Source organism: Girardinichthys multiradiatus, chromosome 2 (assembly GCF_021462225.1).
Source record: "Girardinichthys multiradiatus isolate DD_20200921_A chromosome 2, DD_fGirMul_XY1, whole genome shotgun sequence".
In the NCBI taxonomy this organism is placed as follows: Eukaryota; Metazoa; Chordata; class Actinopteri; order Cyprinodontiformes; family Goodeidae; genus Girardinichthys; species Girardinichthys multiradiatus.
Window position 1 is genome coordinate 24,024,127 of NC_061795.1, and position 14,597 is coordinate 24,038,723.

General features: G+C 39.7%; 1 protein-coding gene across 1 annotated transcript; it reads left to right on the forward strand.

Moving 5' to 3' along the window:
- The first annotated feature begins 1,662 nt into the window (after positions 1 to 1,662).
- On the forward strand, positions 1,663 to 10,198 carry gtf2h1 (general transcription factor IIH, polypeptide 1). The gene is made up of 15 exons (XM_047381982.1): positions 1,663 to 1,862; positions 2,165 to 2,333; positions 2,415 to 2,607; positions 4,421 to 4,586; positions 4,690 to 4,783; positions 5,686 to 5,835; positions 5,939 to 6,018; positions 6,120 to 6,253; positions 6,336 to 6,423; positions 6,508 to 6,596; positions 7,936 to 8,053; positions 8,805 to 8,895; positions 8,987 to 9,102; positions 9,261 to 9,353; positions 9,434 to 10,198. The coding sequence occupies exons 2-15, from the start codon at positions 2,180 to 2,182 to the stop codon at positions 9,518 to 9,520; spliced, it is 1,653 nt and encodes a 550-aa protein (XP_047237938.1). The 5' UTR covers positions 1,663 to 1,862; positions 2,165 to 2,179; the 3' UTR covers positions 9,521 to 10,198.
- Positions 10,199 to 14,597: the final 4,399 nt, after the last annotated feature.

Below are 14,597 nucleotides of genomic sequence, written 5' to 3' on the forward strand. Positions count from 1 at the left end.
TGACAACGACAAACTGTACTTAAAAATGTTGACAAACCTCCAGAACTAAAGGAATTATTTGGACTGATACTTTGATTTCTATTCTAACTAACAAATAAACATACAGGGCTCAGATGCACTGGCAAAACCTTAATTATTAAAAATAAACACTTAAGTTAAGAAAATACAAAATACCAAAAGGGTGGCAGAAGGTAGAATTTTAGGATCGGAGTCCAGTTAACTTAATATGGCCTTCGCAAAATGTTCTAGAAAAGGATTCCAGGTATTCAGAGGAGTGCCTTTAGAGCCTTTACAGAATATTTCCATTTGTATTTCAGATATCATATTGGCTACCCACAATTGAAAGGAAGGAGGAGTGGACTACTTTCATTCTCTCAGGATTAGTCTCTTGGCATCAATCAGTCCTAGTTCCAATGGCCTACCGCTTTGTAGCAGGGATTGTCCTCGGCATTTAAGAGCATCTAAAAATTAAAAGTCCAGGTTCAGCCTGTAAGGGCTTCATGTATGCCTTGGAGAACCTGGTAAAATATTTTAGACCAAAGGCCTGAGACAGCATAGCTTCCAACAAGTTACACCTGTCACCCATTAGGGAGACAGAGGGATAAATCTTATGCAGTCTGATCATGGAATAGTGTAACCAGTGGATGATTTTAAATTGAATTCATTGATGCCTGTTTATAAAGCAGGAATGGATTTTGGACAAACACCTACTCCTCATGGATTCCAACACATCCATCTTCCTTCCAATGGGTGTTCAGTTTTTGTGAAAAGATGCCCACAGTCAGAAGGGCTCTTAATGATGTCATAAATGGCAGGCTCCAACAGAAGAGTTTTATAGTTCTCAAGTTTGGATTGGATTTAGTGCCTGACCTGCAGATTGTATTTACCTTTCAGTTGGCTAAATGAGACAAATTTGTTACCAATATAATGTCCTCAATTAATACCAACCCCTTTGACGTTATTCTTTTTTCATTTATGTTTTAGTTGTGACTGCCACTAAGTGTAGTCCCACCCATAAAGACTGTTTCCAAAATATACTGCAATGGGTTTTTAAATACTTTTTATCATCCCTTTAATTGTTATAAAAAAGTAAACACCACAAAATGTCGCGATAGGTATGACTAGAAACATAATAATAAATCGCTCCAGTAAACACTATTTATCTGCATTTCTGATGTTTTTGTCTCTCCACAAATCATCCACAAGTTACCATACAACCTCGTTTAGGGAACATATTGCTACATTGAAACATGACATGACTACTTCATAATGGTCGCTAATTAGATAACAATTTGAACAATTCACTAGTTTTCCAACATGGAACTAGAGCACGGTTAATTTAGGTTTGATATTATTCCCAGATTCATGTTCTGAATAAACACAACAATTATTTTAATAAAATCGAAAAACATGCATTTTAGAAAGAACAATACAAAAAAACACATAGTTTTATAAAACCTTACAAAAAATAAAAACACGATTTTAAAGTCTAAATAAATCTAAACGACAATAAAAGGACGGATGTTTTGTTTTCTAGGTTTCCCATCTGATGGATGTTCTTCCTTGGTTCTGCCACTGTGTGACGCTGTGGCGTTGGAGCCTTTGGTTTCTGGGGGACGCCGTCCTGGGTGGAACTGTTGGCCGAGCGTTGCTTATCATACTCGGAATCTTTTCAGTGTCACACACCGTCTGGCAGTTATGTCGCCCGGCGCTAAAGTCGGATCGTTTACTGATGCTGTAGTTTAAATTGATCCTACAACAGTTCAGTCCGCAGTTCTGTTAGCCCAAGATACATCATTTCGACATCATGTGTTCAGTAGGAAGGACGTAATCGTTGCAGTATTGATTTATTTTAAGATAAAGTAAGTTGGCTGCCGACTTCAGTCTCAGCCTTTTTTTTTTCTTCTGTGTTAGCTAACCTCAGTCTGGTTAGCTGCTCTAAGGAGATGAACTATGTTTTTTAGCGGAGGATTTATTCGCTGAAGGGAAATGATGTATATATTTAGCATTATATGATTTGTTGGACTGATTTTTGCCTACATCTTAAACACACAGCTAACTGGTTTAGTGAAGTCTTCATGCTTCCGTCATGCTTTGCGGATCTTTATGAGTTAACAAATGGTTATTTCTAAACTTTGTTACGTTGGCTGTCTTGTTTTCCCAGTTACCTGTTTGGGCCATGGCATCTCTGTCAGAGGAGGTCCTGCTGGTGGTGAAGAAAGTCCGTCAGAGGAAGCAAGATGGCACCCTCTACCTGATGGCTGAAAGAATAGCCTGGGGTCCAGAAGGCAAAGACCGCTTCACTGTCAGCCACCTGTATTCAGATATCCGCTGTGAGTCCACCGTTATGCTCCCTAACCACAAGCAGAGGAACAACAAAACAAAAACTTGACTTTACTGTTCCTTGTCTTCAGGTCAGAAGATCAGTCCTGATGGCAAATCCAAGATTCAGCTCCAACTGGTCCTTCACACCGGAGAGAGTACCACATTCCACTTTGCCAATGAGAGCACCGCGCTCAAAGACCGAGATGCTGCCAAGGAGCTGCTGCAGCAGCTGCTGCCAAAGTTCAAGAAGAAGGCCAACAAGGAGCTGGAGGAGAAAAACAGGTAAGAAGCGTTCTCTGAATTTGGACTGATCACGTTACATCTTAAAGAACCACTTGAATATTTTTCATTTTCTGCTATGCAAAAAAACCGACTGGATTCATCTAAAAGAATCCTTTTAATATTTAACCCTCTGCAGTTCAGGGAGAATATCCCTTAAACATTTATTAATTGGAGATCCAATACAAAAGAATATAACAGAAAATCAGAACTGCGCCTTATTAGGGAAACATGTTATTGTGATGTAGTTGTTTAAGGTTGCAATGTTGGGATTGGTTTTTTGCTCACTCTTATGTTTTTGTTTTTTTTTCCACCATCATGATGTCTCCATCACTTTCAGCGAGCTTAAGCATTTCACTTACAAAAATGTATGTCAGATTTGGGCATGAAGGGCTGTCAGAGTCCAGGTTATATGCAGAGTGTTGATGCAAGTAAGATGATTATGTTAACATCGCATTTGCATTGTTTCACACATTGGTGTTGCAATGATGATTGCAGTTTGATATCTTCTACAGCTTTAAAATAAATGCTTGGAGTTTAATTTCCCTCAGTAGAATCACTCTCTTGTTTCATAACAGTAACACACCAAATTAAGCTTTCCAACGATCCTCAGAAACAGGGGTCCTTGTCATTAAAGGTTTATTGTTAGATCCTACTTTACTTACTCCAAATGTCTCTCCACAGTGTCATTAAGGAACGCTTTGATTGTCTTGTTAGCTCTGATCTGTTGTTTGTTGTCCACGTGAGTGTGAATGTTAGATGAAAAAATAAACACTATTGCTTGGTAAAGATTGTATAAAGGAGGACATGCAACAATAAATCCTCTATTTGCCACATCACATGTTTACAGAGTAAAGCAGTGTAACTGAGAGGGAAACGCTGTGGTGAGAGCGGTTGATAGGAGCCGATGCAGTTTGACTCCTCTACTTGGTCTTAGAGAGATGCGAGAAGAAAGCGTTCATTTATGGTCGCACGTCTTCACAACTGCTGTTTATTCTCGTGCATTCTTTAAGAAGATATCGCTCAGTTGAATTATCAACGACCAAACCGTGTATCAGTCTTATTCCACACAGAGTAATAAGACAGATTTTCAGTAACAAGTCAAATGTTTGTTCTTGTGTTTTCACTCACTCTGTCGAAGAGAAAGGCAGCTTTCTTTTAAAGTTTTTAAACATCGACAGTGGAAAAATGAAATCCGCAAAAAGTATGATGAGTGGCCAACAATTCTAAAGATTATTTGTGAGATATCTAAAACTGCCCCTTTTCTTTCCAAAATACTAGTCAGATAAATGGGGGAAAGACACAAATGTTTTGTTAGGCTAAAGCTGAATGCTAGTGTAAACGTTTGGGTGCTGAATTTATTTTCAAATCTCCTGATCAGGTATCATTGGATGCACACCAGACTCATACATGTGAATAAATTAATTAGTTAGACATGGTGTGAGTTCATTTAAAGTGAAATGAGAGCAGTCTTTAAGAAGGGGGGGGGGTGTAAGTAGCTCAGATGATATCTGCCTTTAGACTCAAAGCAAATAATGACATAGGGTAATATTTCCTGTTTATGTTTGTCTAAGGTCAAATTGTAAGGCCTGTTGTAGAGATTGGATGATTCATATTTATAACATGAGTCTTAAAAAAAGTATACCTTAAAAGATGACATACAGTACTTACTATGTATCATGATAGTAAGTTTAACTGTTTTATAGAGCTGAAGGAGAACTTCATATAGTAAAGGCAGGTCAGATGCGACTGCCAGCTTTATTTATGAATGTGGGAACTTGCTGCCTCACTCTAATGTTTGCGGTTGCTCCTGCAGGATGCTTCAAGAAGATCCTGTGCTATTCCAACTATACAAAGACCTTGTGGTGAGCCAAGTGATCAGTGCTGAGGAATTTTGGGCCAACCGGTTAGGAGGCGTGAATAACACGGAACCTGCACCTTACAACAACAAACAGGAAGTTGGAATATCTGGAGCATTTCTAGTGAGTACATCTGATGTGATCCACTACTTTATGCTTACTGATGACTGTTTTGAGTATTAAGAAACTGCTGCAGTTGAATAAGCTTCATGTTTTTTCTTTACAGGCCGACATCAGACCACAGACTGATGGCTGCAACGGCTTGAGATATAATCTGACAGCGGACATTATAGAGTCCATTTTTAGAACATATCCCGCAGGTAAACAAAAAAGGCGTTTTGCAAAAGTATTCACACTCCCTATAATCCTCTTCTTTTGTCACAGCAAATAGACTTCAAATTTATTAAGATAGACCAAAACAAATTAGTGGATAGCAACAATGTGGATGGAAAAGACTTTCTAACATTTTTGACAAATAAACATTTGAAAGGTTTGCTGTTCATTTGTAATCAGCCTCCATGATTCAGTACTTTGTGGAACCACCTTATATTGCAGTTACAGCTGCAATTCTTTTGTGGCACGACTCAAACATGTAGGCACAAACAAAGTTGTCAGACTGAATGAAGTGGCTGTGAACTGCAAATTTTAAGTCTTAGCCCAGATACTTAGTTAGATTTAGGACTGAGTTTTGACTGGGTTATTCTAACACATGAATTTGCCTCGATGTAAACGACTATCTCTGGCTTTATATTTGGGCATAGAGTTGTTGTCCTGCTGGTAGGCGAACCTCCACCCTAGTCTGAAGTCTTTTACCACCTCTTTCTGTTTTATCCTGTATTTATTCCACCATCCTTCCATTAACTCCCATCATTTTACCTGTAAATGTTGAAGAAAAGTACCCCCACTGCATGTTGTTGCTGCCACCACCATCATAGGGATGGTGTGTTCAGGGTGATGTACAGTGTCCTGACGTAGACAAACTTGTTCCAAGATTAGATTATAAACGGTTTATAAAATCACGTGACTTCTGAAGCCAGTTTTTTACACTAGATTTTACCTGGGGGAGAAACAGAGGATTCGGCCCAGATTGCAAATGCACGTCGCACTTTTCAGACCTTTATTTGTACCAAAAAAAAAGGAAAACCAGTATATCCATTACTCTTCACTATTTAATTGATAAAACATGATCAAGTAAATTCATGTTTCTAAACCTGTCTTGCAGTGAAGCAGAAGTATAGTGAAAATGTGCCTCATAACCTGACGGAGAAGGAGTTCTGGACCCGCTTTTTCCAGTCTCATTATTTCCACAGAGACCGCATCAACACAGGTTCACAGGATATCTTCTCAGAATGTGCCAAGCAGGATGAGAAAGGTAGCTGTTTCAGAGCTTTTAAATCGGTTATGCAGGTATTTATTTGCCTGTGCATAGTAAACCGTATTTAATTATACTGTTTTGCTGTTTTTCTAATTTGCAGGGTTAAAGTCTCTAGTGACCCAGGGGGTAAAGAATCCATTGGTTGACCTTTTGTCGTTGGAGGATAAGACGTTGGACGAGGTGAGAAAAGTCAGATGCAGTAAAGAGAAAGAAACCTCTTATGTATTAACTATAAACCTTTTTCGTTTCCACCTCAAACACAACTATGTATTGTGATACAGGGTTATGGAATAAGCAAAACCCTACCTTCAACTTCAAATGCAAACAAGTCGGTGAAAGAGAGTAGTAACTCAGCCATTATAAAGCGATTCAACCATCACAGTGCCATGGTGCTGGCAGCAGGCTCACGCAGGGGGTAAACAACAGCAAATCAAACAAACCTAGTACGCTTGTCCTCCCGTCGTCTTCTATCTGCTAACTGTATTCTGGTTTTAAAGAGATGTACCCAACGACCAAGCCAGTGAGACTAGCAGCACAGACGGCAACTCCAGAGATTCTGATTTCTTTCAGCCTCCTCTGAAAAGGGTATGATACCTTTGTAGGCTTGTTGCCTAGTTTTTGCCCTACGATTGTCGCTATAAAAGGATGTGTGTTTACCTATTTTTCTAGGTTAAACTACAAGAAGCCATAGAATATGAGGATCTGCAAAGGGAAAACGCACCTAAAACAGTGGCGTTAAACCTGAAGAAGTCTGACAGGTAAAGTCTTTGCTCTGTTTTGTTCTATTTTAAACAGGTTGGATTATCAAATTAATTTAATAGATGTTGGAACATGAATGCCTTGGAAGGTCGGGCCACTACATTATAATTATGGCGGTATGGAAAAAAGGTCTCCAGCCTTGATTGCTTTTTTTTTTTTATATCAACATCACCCTACAAGGTAAATTTTTTTTGCACTCAAATGGCAGGAATGTAATAAATAAAAATGTAGAGTTTGTAAATGTTAAGTTTGTTATTTTAAAACAAAATGTTTAGATTTCCTAGGTAAAACAAGGTAACTTCAGTGACAATTATTTTGCAAACTGCGACCTCTATACTTTTTTTAGTTTTCAACATTTGGTAAAAATATTTTCAAACTAGCAGAGATAGGAATTTAATAACATGTCAGATTTGTTTTATACCTAATGATTAACCGATTCATTTTTTAATTAATTATTTTCTGTACTTTGTACTCGTACTCGTCATCTTCCGCTTATCCGGGACCGGGTCGCGGGGGCAGCAGACTTAGCAGAGACGCCCAGACGTCCCTGTCCCCAGACACCTCCTCCAGCTCCTCCAGGGGGAGCCCAAGGCGTTCCCAGGCCAGCCGAGAGACATAGTCCCTCCAGCGTGTCCTGGGCCGTCCCCTGGGCCTCCTCCCGGTGGGACGTGCCTGGAACACCTCCCGAGGAAGGCATCCAGGAGGCATCCGGTATAGATGCCCGAGCCACCTCAACTGGCTCCTCTCGATGTGGAAGAACAGTGGCTCTACTCCGAGCTCCTCCCGGATGGCCGAGCTCCTCACCCTATCTCTAAGGGAGTGCCCGGCCACCCTACGGAAGAAGCTCATTTCAGCCGCTTGTATCCCGGATCTTGTTCTTTCGGTCATGACCCAAAGTTCATGGCCATAGGTGAGGGTAGGAACGTAGACCGACCAGTAAATCGAGAGCTTTGCTTTTCGGCTTAGCTCTCTCTTCACCACAATGGACCGGCACAGCGACCCCATTACTGTGGCAGCCGCACCGATCCGTCTGTCGATCTCCCGCTCCATTCTTCCCTCACTCGTGAACAAGACCCCGAGATACTTAAACTCCTCCACTTGAGGCAGGAACTCCCCTCCAACCTGAAGAGGACAAGCCTTTTCTGTACTTTGTTCCTTTTTGAAATTTAAAGCACCAACCAGGAGTAGTACTCCAGTATTTCAAAAAATGTTTAATTGTAAACCATCTGTATTTGTTAAAATTGCTAATAGAGTATTACTTAATCAAAACAGATGAATATATGTATATTTGTCACAAAGTCCTGGGAATGAATACTATCTCTTTTCTTTCTTCCTAAGGTATGCTCATGGTCCCGTTCCACTTCAGTCCCAACAGTATACAACCAGCCAAGACATCATCAACTCTGTCAACTGCATCCGGCAAGAGATGGCAAATTACAAACCCAGCCTCACCCGGGTTAGATTATGCTACATTCTTCTGGATATTTGTCACACATTGTTTTGTTTCGACGGTGAAAGTCACCCCGACACCTTAACAAGGTTAAAACACCACACAGTAATCAAATTACAACAAATCCAGTTTGCTCGCACTAGTGACTAACCTCATATTGTTTGTTTTAGCCACAGGCTTCTGAAACAAACTTTTCAGATGACAGTTTTGTCTGTTTTAACAGAGATAAAGATAAGAATTCAAGTTATTCCAACAGGTCTAATTATTCCTTTTTGGACTTCTGTTTTTGTAACATTTAATGTGCATTATATAAGAAAATGTGCATATTTATTTGTTTCCTGAGTCTCAGAGGGACATAGAGTCACTCTCTGGAAGGGAAGAAAGACTCTTCTGTAAACTACATTTTGAGATATTAGATATTATGAAATATAGAAATGAAATGTCCATTTAAAATGTATTTCTCTTTGTCTGAGATTAATCCAATAATAACCTAAATCCAAAAAAGATTTGCTGTAGGCACAACACAGTATAGAACTGTTCCCATTTGAGAAAATTAAAAGATGATATTTTTATGTGAGCAAAATATGGGATCTGATACAAAATAACAAATATAATTGAGCTAAGAGTTACCCCATATGGTAATTTACAACTGCCTGCATATTGGGGAGGTTTCAAAGCACTTTTTAAAGTACAAAACTGTAACCAATACATTTTTTCTGGTTTGTAAAACAGTCTGTTTTATTTTACAAATATTTAGGTGTTGTCCAGCACAACAGCAACTTCTGCCGTTGCAGCGCTGTCTCCAGGAGGTGTCCTTATGCAACCTGTCGGACAGCAATCCATAAACCGTAAGTGTGCAATAAAGATGTGATTTAAGTACTTTTTTTTTGTCAGATGAAGTAGCTCCACTGTTTTTATTGTATTTTTTTATTTTTCCAGAAATGTTACCCACTGATATTCAAGGAGAGCTGAAGCACCTTTATATTGCTGCCGGGGAGTTATTGAGACACTTCTGGTCCTGTTTTCCTGTAAACACACCATTTTTGGAGGAAAAGGTGACAGATATTCAGTTGTTTTAATGTGATGTTAGAACATGAATGCTCATGATTTCTTCTGTCTAAGAAAAATAATGCATGTGAGCAAACTGTCATGTGTGTTAACTTATTTCTTTTTTTTTTTTGCACTTTCTATCTATATGTTTTTTACCATACAGGTGACAAAAATGAAGACAAACTTGGAGAGATTTCAAATGACCAAGCTCCGTCCGTTTCAGGAGAAAATCCAACGTCAGTACTTGAGTACAAATGTAAGTCACGGATGTATTGTCAGTGATTCAGAAGCTTTCTACTCGGCAGTACCTAAACTAAATCTCTGACTATCCCACAGCTTACAGGGCACCTGGAGGACATGTTTCAGACGGCCTATGGCAAGTTTCATATTTGGCAAACCCGCAGGATGATGAGGAAAACCTGACCTAGGATTTCTTTGTCAAGGAGAAGAAGAGAGACACTTTAAAAGTTTGGATAAACAACTTGAGAAGATCCTCTGTGCCGTGAGAAGACCCGATGGAACATAGTTCACAAGGGCTTAATGAGAATTTAGAGGGATGCTGCTGCAGCCTAAAAGTGTTCAACAGAGTATAAATGCATCTCAGTCACAGATAACTATTAGTTTCATTGTTTTCTTTGTGTTTCCTTAATTGTTGAGATGTGCTTGTAACGGGTTAGCAGCAGGACTTTGAAAGTGTTGTAATATGACCAAACGTCAGCTGGAAGTTGGACAAAAGGCTCCCAGAACGACACACTGAGACGTGTGGTGGATGGCTGTTGTGCACAGAGCGGAGAAAAAAATACCTTAACACAAACACTCCCCATAAAACTGGGGGGATGTAAAAGTAAGAAAATCTGAAGCAAGATGGCGCGTAAACAAAGCAATACTGTTAAGACATTTCACATTTGAGTGCATTAGTGTGTATGAGTCAATGGAAATTGTCACTGGTTTCTAATGCACTAGCTGTCTGGACTGAAGACAAAAAAACAACAATTAAAATGAGGTTCATGCCAGTGTCATTTCTCAATGGAGTAATTCATTCTGTGTCTTCAGCTGCAGCTCCTAATTTTTGTTTTATAAATGTGGAGAGTAATAACTGAATTGTCTGAGAGTAGTTTGTCTGCTGTAGGACAGCAAGAGCTACAGCTATGGTACAATTGTTATGCTTGAGCTTCCAATAGTTCTTCTCAGAAGAAATGTGAGTACCAGTTATTTGTAGGGTCAATATGAGTTGCGAGTGTTGCTTTTGCAGTATGCTTTGGGTCACTGTCCTGCTGGAAGGTGAACCTCTGTCCCAGACTCAAATCACAACCTGACATGATTTGCTTGAGAATATCCATCCATTTTGATATCCAAATATCCATTTGTACCTCAACTTGGACCAGTTTCCCAGTCCCTGCAGCTAAAAAACATTCCCACAGCATGATGCAGCCAGCACTATGATAGTATTTTCTGGGGGTGGTGGGATGTGTTGGCCTTGCACCAGACATAGCATTCTCCTTGGTGACCAAAAACTTCAATTTTAGTCTCATCTGACCAGAGCACCTTCCTCCATACATTTGGGGAGTTGCCTACGTGCCTTTTGGCAAACTCAAAATATGCCTTCTAATTTTTAACACAGTGATGTATTTTTTTCTGTCCACTCTTCCATAAAGTCCAACTCTATGGAGTGTACCGCTTGCTGTGGTCCTGTGGACAAATTTTCCAATCTCTGCTGTGGATCTGCAACTCCTTCAGGGTTACCTTTGGTCTCTGTGCCACCTCTCTGATTAAAGCCCTTCTTGTGCAGTCTGTGAGTTTTTGGTGTGCAGACTCTCTCTTTGTGCTTTCCATTTTATGGTGCTCCCGGGGAACATCAACGATTTGGACATTTTTTATAAGCCCACGCTGACTTCTCAACAACTGTGTCCCTGACTTGTTTGGAGAGCGCTTTGGTCTTTATGGTGTGGTGCTGCAGCCTCTGGGGCTTTTCAGAAAAGGTGTTTTTATACCGACAGATCATGACACAGGTGGACTTCATTTTGCTAATTATGTGACTTTGAAGGTAATTAGTTGCACCAGAACTTTTTAACGGCTTCATAGCAAAGGGGGTGGATACATATGCATATACCAATTTAAATTTTTTTTTCATCTTTTAACTTTAGGTTTTTTTTTGTCTTGTTTCATTTAACCAGTTTAGACTATTTTTTGCAGATCCATCTCATAAAATAAAATTTAAAAACATTAAAGATTACAGGGATGGAATATAACAAAATAGGTAAAAAGCTAAAGTGGGGTGAAGCACTGTATGATGTGGAGCAGTGCCAGCTCCCCCCCAATGAAGCCCATTCTGCATAAAAAAACTAAACTTTTCATTTAACTTCTTAGAAACATGAAGAACTGAAGATATTTGACATGGATAGATAGAAACTGCAATCTTTTCTCACAGTGTTTGGACTGAAAGGGGGCCCCATTCCTATTGTTTGAATTAGCAAGAAAGCAAGCAAAACCTGTTTTGTTTTTGCCTCATAGCGTCCCCATGTGATATTTTTCCACCCTGGGCAGAAAGCCATTTTCCCAGGGAACTAATAGGCTCCTGTGGCCAAAAGAAAATTGTTAAAGTACATTTGTTGTTGCTTCATCAGAAACTATTCAAAAGTAAAGTGCAGTGGAGGAACTTTCAAGGACGAACTAAAGCGAAGGACTGTGAACTAGGAACGTGTCGAACACCACGTTCATTTAGAATAAAAATCCGCTTTATTGCCAAGTTTGTACAGACAAACAACGAAATTGACTACGGTTCACTTTGTTTTCGGGAAAGTTTTTTTTTTTTTTTTTTGGTATATACACTACCGATCAGACGTTTTAGAACGCCTTTCTCATTTACTGGTTTTCTTTATGTTTATTTCCATTGTACGTAGATTCTCACTGAAGGTAAAACAGTGAATGAACAGATATGCAACTATGTAGCAAACCAAAAATTGTAAAATAACTTTAAATTTAGTGTTATATTTTGGGATCCTTAAAGCAGCCGCCCTTTGCTGTGATGACCTTTGGCTATCTCTCAATGAACGTCTGGGAAGTTATTTCAAGACTCTTTGGAAAACCATTTCAGGTGACCACCTCATGAAGCTCATGGAGAGAACACCAAGAGAGCAAAGCAGTCATCAAAGCAAAGGGTAGATATTTTGTAATAATCTAAAATATAAAAATTTTTAGAGTTCTTTCACACTTTTTGTTTACTACATAATTCCATGTGTGTTCATTCACAGGTTTGTCTGTGGTGAGAATCTGCAATTTAAATAATGAAAATAAAGAGACCTATTAAGTGAGAAAGGCATTCTAAAACTTCTGAGTGGTAGTGTATAATGGTGGAAATAAATTTTTTTTTTTTAAATCCACATATATACACAATTGACGTTACATAAGAATATAATGTGAGATCAGTAGTATGCATGGTGTTGTTCTGGACTGCCAAGTCTTCATCAGAGAAACAGCCTGGGGGGGGGAAACAGTCTCTGGCGGCTGGTTTTAGCAGACAGGTTTTCACCTGGAAAGTTAAAAGTTTGATTCAGGAATGACATCAAAACAAATCTAACTCTGTTTCCAGATCCAAGTTGGCAAAACCTGTGTGATATTTCCCTAATTCATATGCTAAGTGACTGTGCCAATTACTGCTGGCAGCGAAAGCTAATAACTACATTGTTGTGATTTTAAACTCTGCAGCAGCATGTTCATTAAAGGATGTTGTTTAGAGCTGTATGTCTGAATGATTTGAAATACAAATTTTCAGCACAAACAAGCGTTTTTGTTGTTTGTTTTTTTACAGCAGCTATCAGTAAGTTTTATGAAAAGCAGCCATATTGGATTTTTAGATCAAGGTTGATGAGTTACTGGCCTCTGAGAACCTATAGTTAAGCACATAGTTATTCATACATCTAGCAGATTTAGGTTTAAAGTCATCTGTGGGTTGAGCTAAAGGGCAAGTAAGCTGTCCAACCTCAAAGACCTGGAGTTCATCTCCAAATAATCATATTTTTCAATTGCTTATTGAAAAGGATATACAGGTCCTTCTCAAAATATTAGCATATTGTGATAAAGTTCATTATTTTCCATAATGTCATGATGAAAATTTAACATTCATATATTTTAGATTCATTGCACACTAACTGAAATATTTCAGGTCTTTTATTGTCTTAATACGGATGATTTTGGCATACAGCTCATGAAAACCCAAAATTCCTATCTCACAAAATTAGCATATCATTAAAAGGGTCTCTAAACGAGCTATGAACCTAATCATCTGAATCAACGAGTTAACTCTAAACACCTGCAAAAGATTCCTGAGGCCTTTAAAACTCCCAGCCTGGTTCATCACTCAAAACCCCAATCATGGGTAAGACTGCCGACCTGATTGCTGTCCAGAAGGCCACTATTGACACCCTCAAGCAAGAGGGTAAGACACAGAAAGAAATTTCTGAATGAATAGGCTGTTCCCAGAGTGCTGTATCAAGGCACCTCAGTGGGAAGTCTGTGGGAAGGAAAAAGTGTGGCAGAAAACGCTGCACAACGAGTAGAGGTGACCGGACCCTGAGGAAGATTGTGGAGAAGGGCCGATTCCAGACCTTGGAGGACCTGCGGAAGCAGTGGACTGAGTCTGGAGTAGAAACATCCAAAGCCACCGTGCACAGGCGTGTGCAGGAAATGGGCTACAGGTGCCGCATTCCCCAGGTCAAGCCACTTTTGAACCAGAAACAGCGGCAGAAGCGCCTGACCTGGGCTACAGAGAAGCAGCACTGGACTGTTGCTCAGTGGTCCAAAGTACTTTTTTCGGATGAAAGCAAATTCTGCATGTCATTCGGAAATCAAGGTGCCAGAGTCTGGAGGAAGACTGGGGAGAAGGAAATGCCAAAATGCCAGAAGTCCAGTGTCAAGTACCCACAGTCAGTGATGGTCTGGAGTGCCGTGTCAGCTGCTGGTGTTGGTCCACTGTGTTTTATCAAGGGCAGGGTCAATGCAGCTAGCTATCAGGAGATTTTGGAGCACTTCATGCTTCCATCTGCTGAAAAGCTTTATGGAGATGAAGATTTCATTTTTCAGCACGACCTGGCACCTGCTCACAGTGCCAAAACCACTGGTAAATGGTTTACTGACCATGGTATCACTGTGCTCAATTGGCCTGCCAACTCTCCTGACCTGAACCCCATAGAGAATCTGTGGGATATTGTGAAGAGAACGTTGAGAGACTCAAGACCCAACACTCTGGATGAGCTAAAGGCCGCTATCGAAGCATCCTGGGCCTTCATAAGACCTCAGCAGTGCCACAGGCTGATTGCCTCCATGCCACGCCGCATTGAAGCAGTCATTTCTGCCAAAGGATTCCCGACCAAGTATTGAGTGCATAACTGTACATGATTATTTGAAGGTTGAATATTTGTATTAAAAACACTTTTCTTTTATTGGTCGGATGAAATATGCTAATTTTGTGAGATAGGAATTTTGGGTTTTCATGAGCTGTATG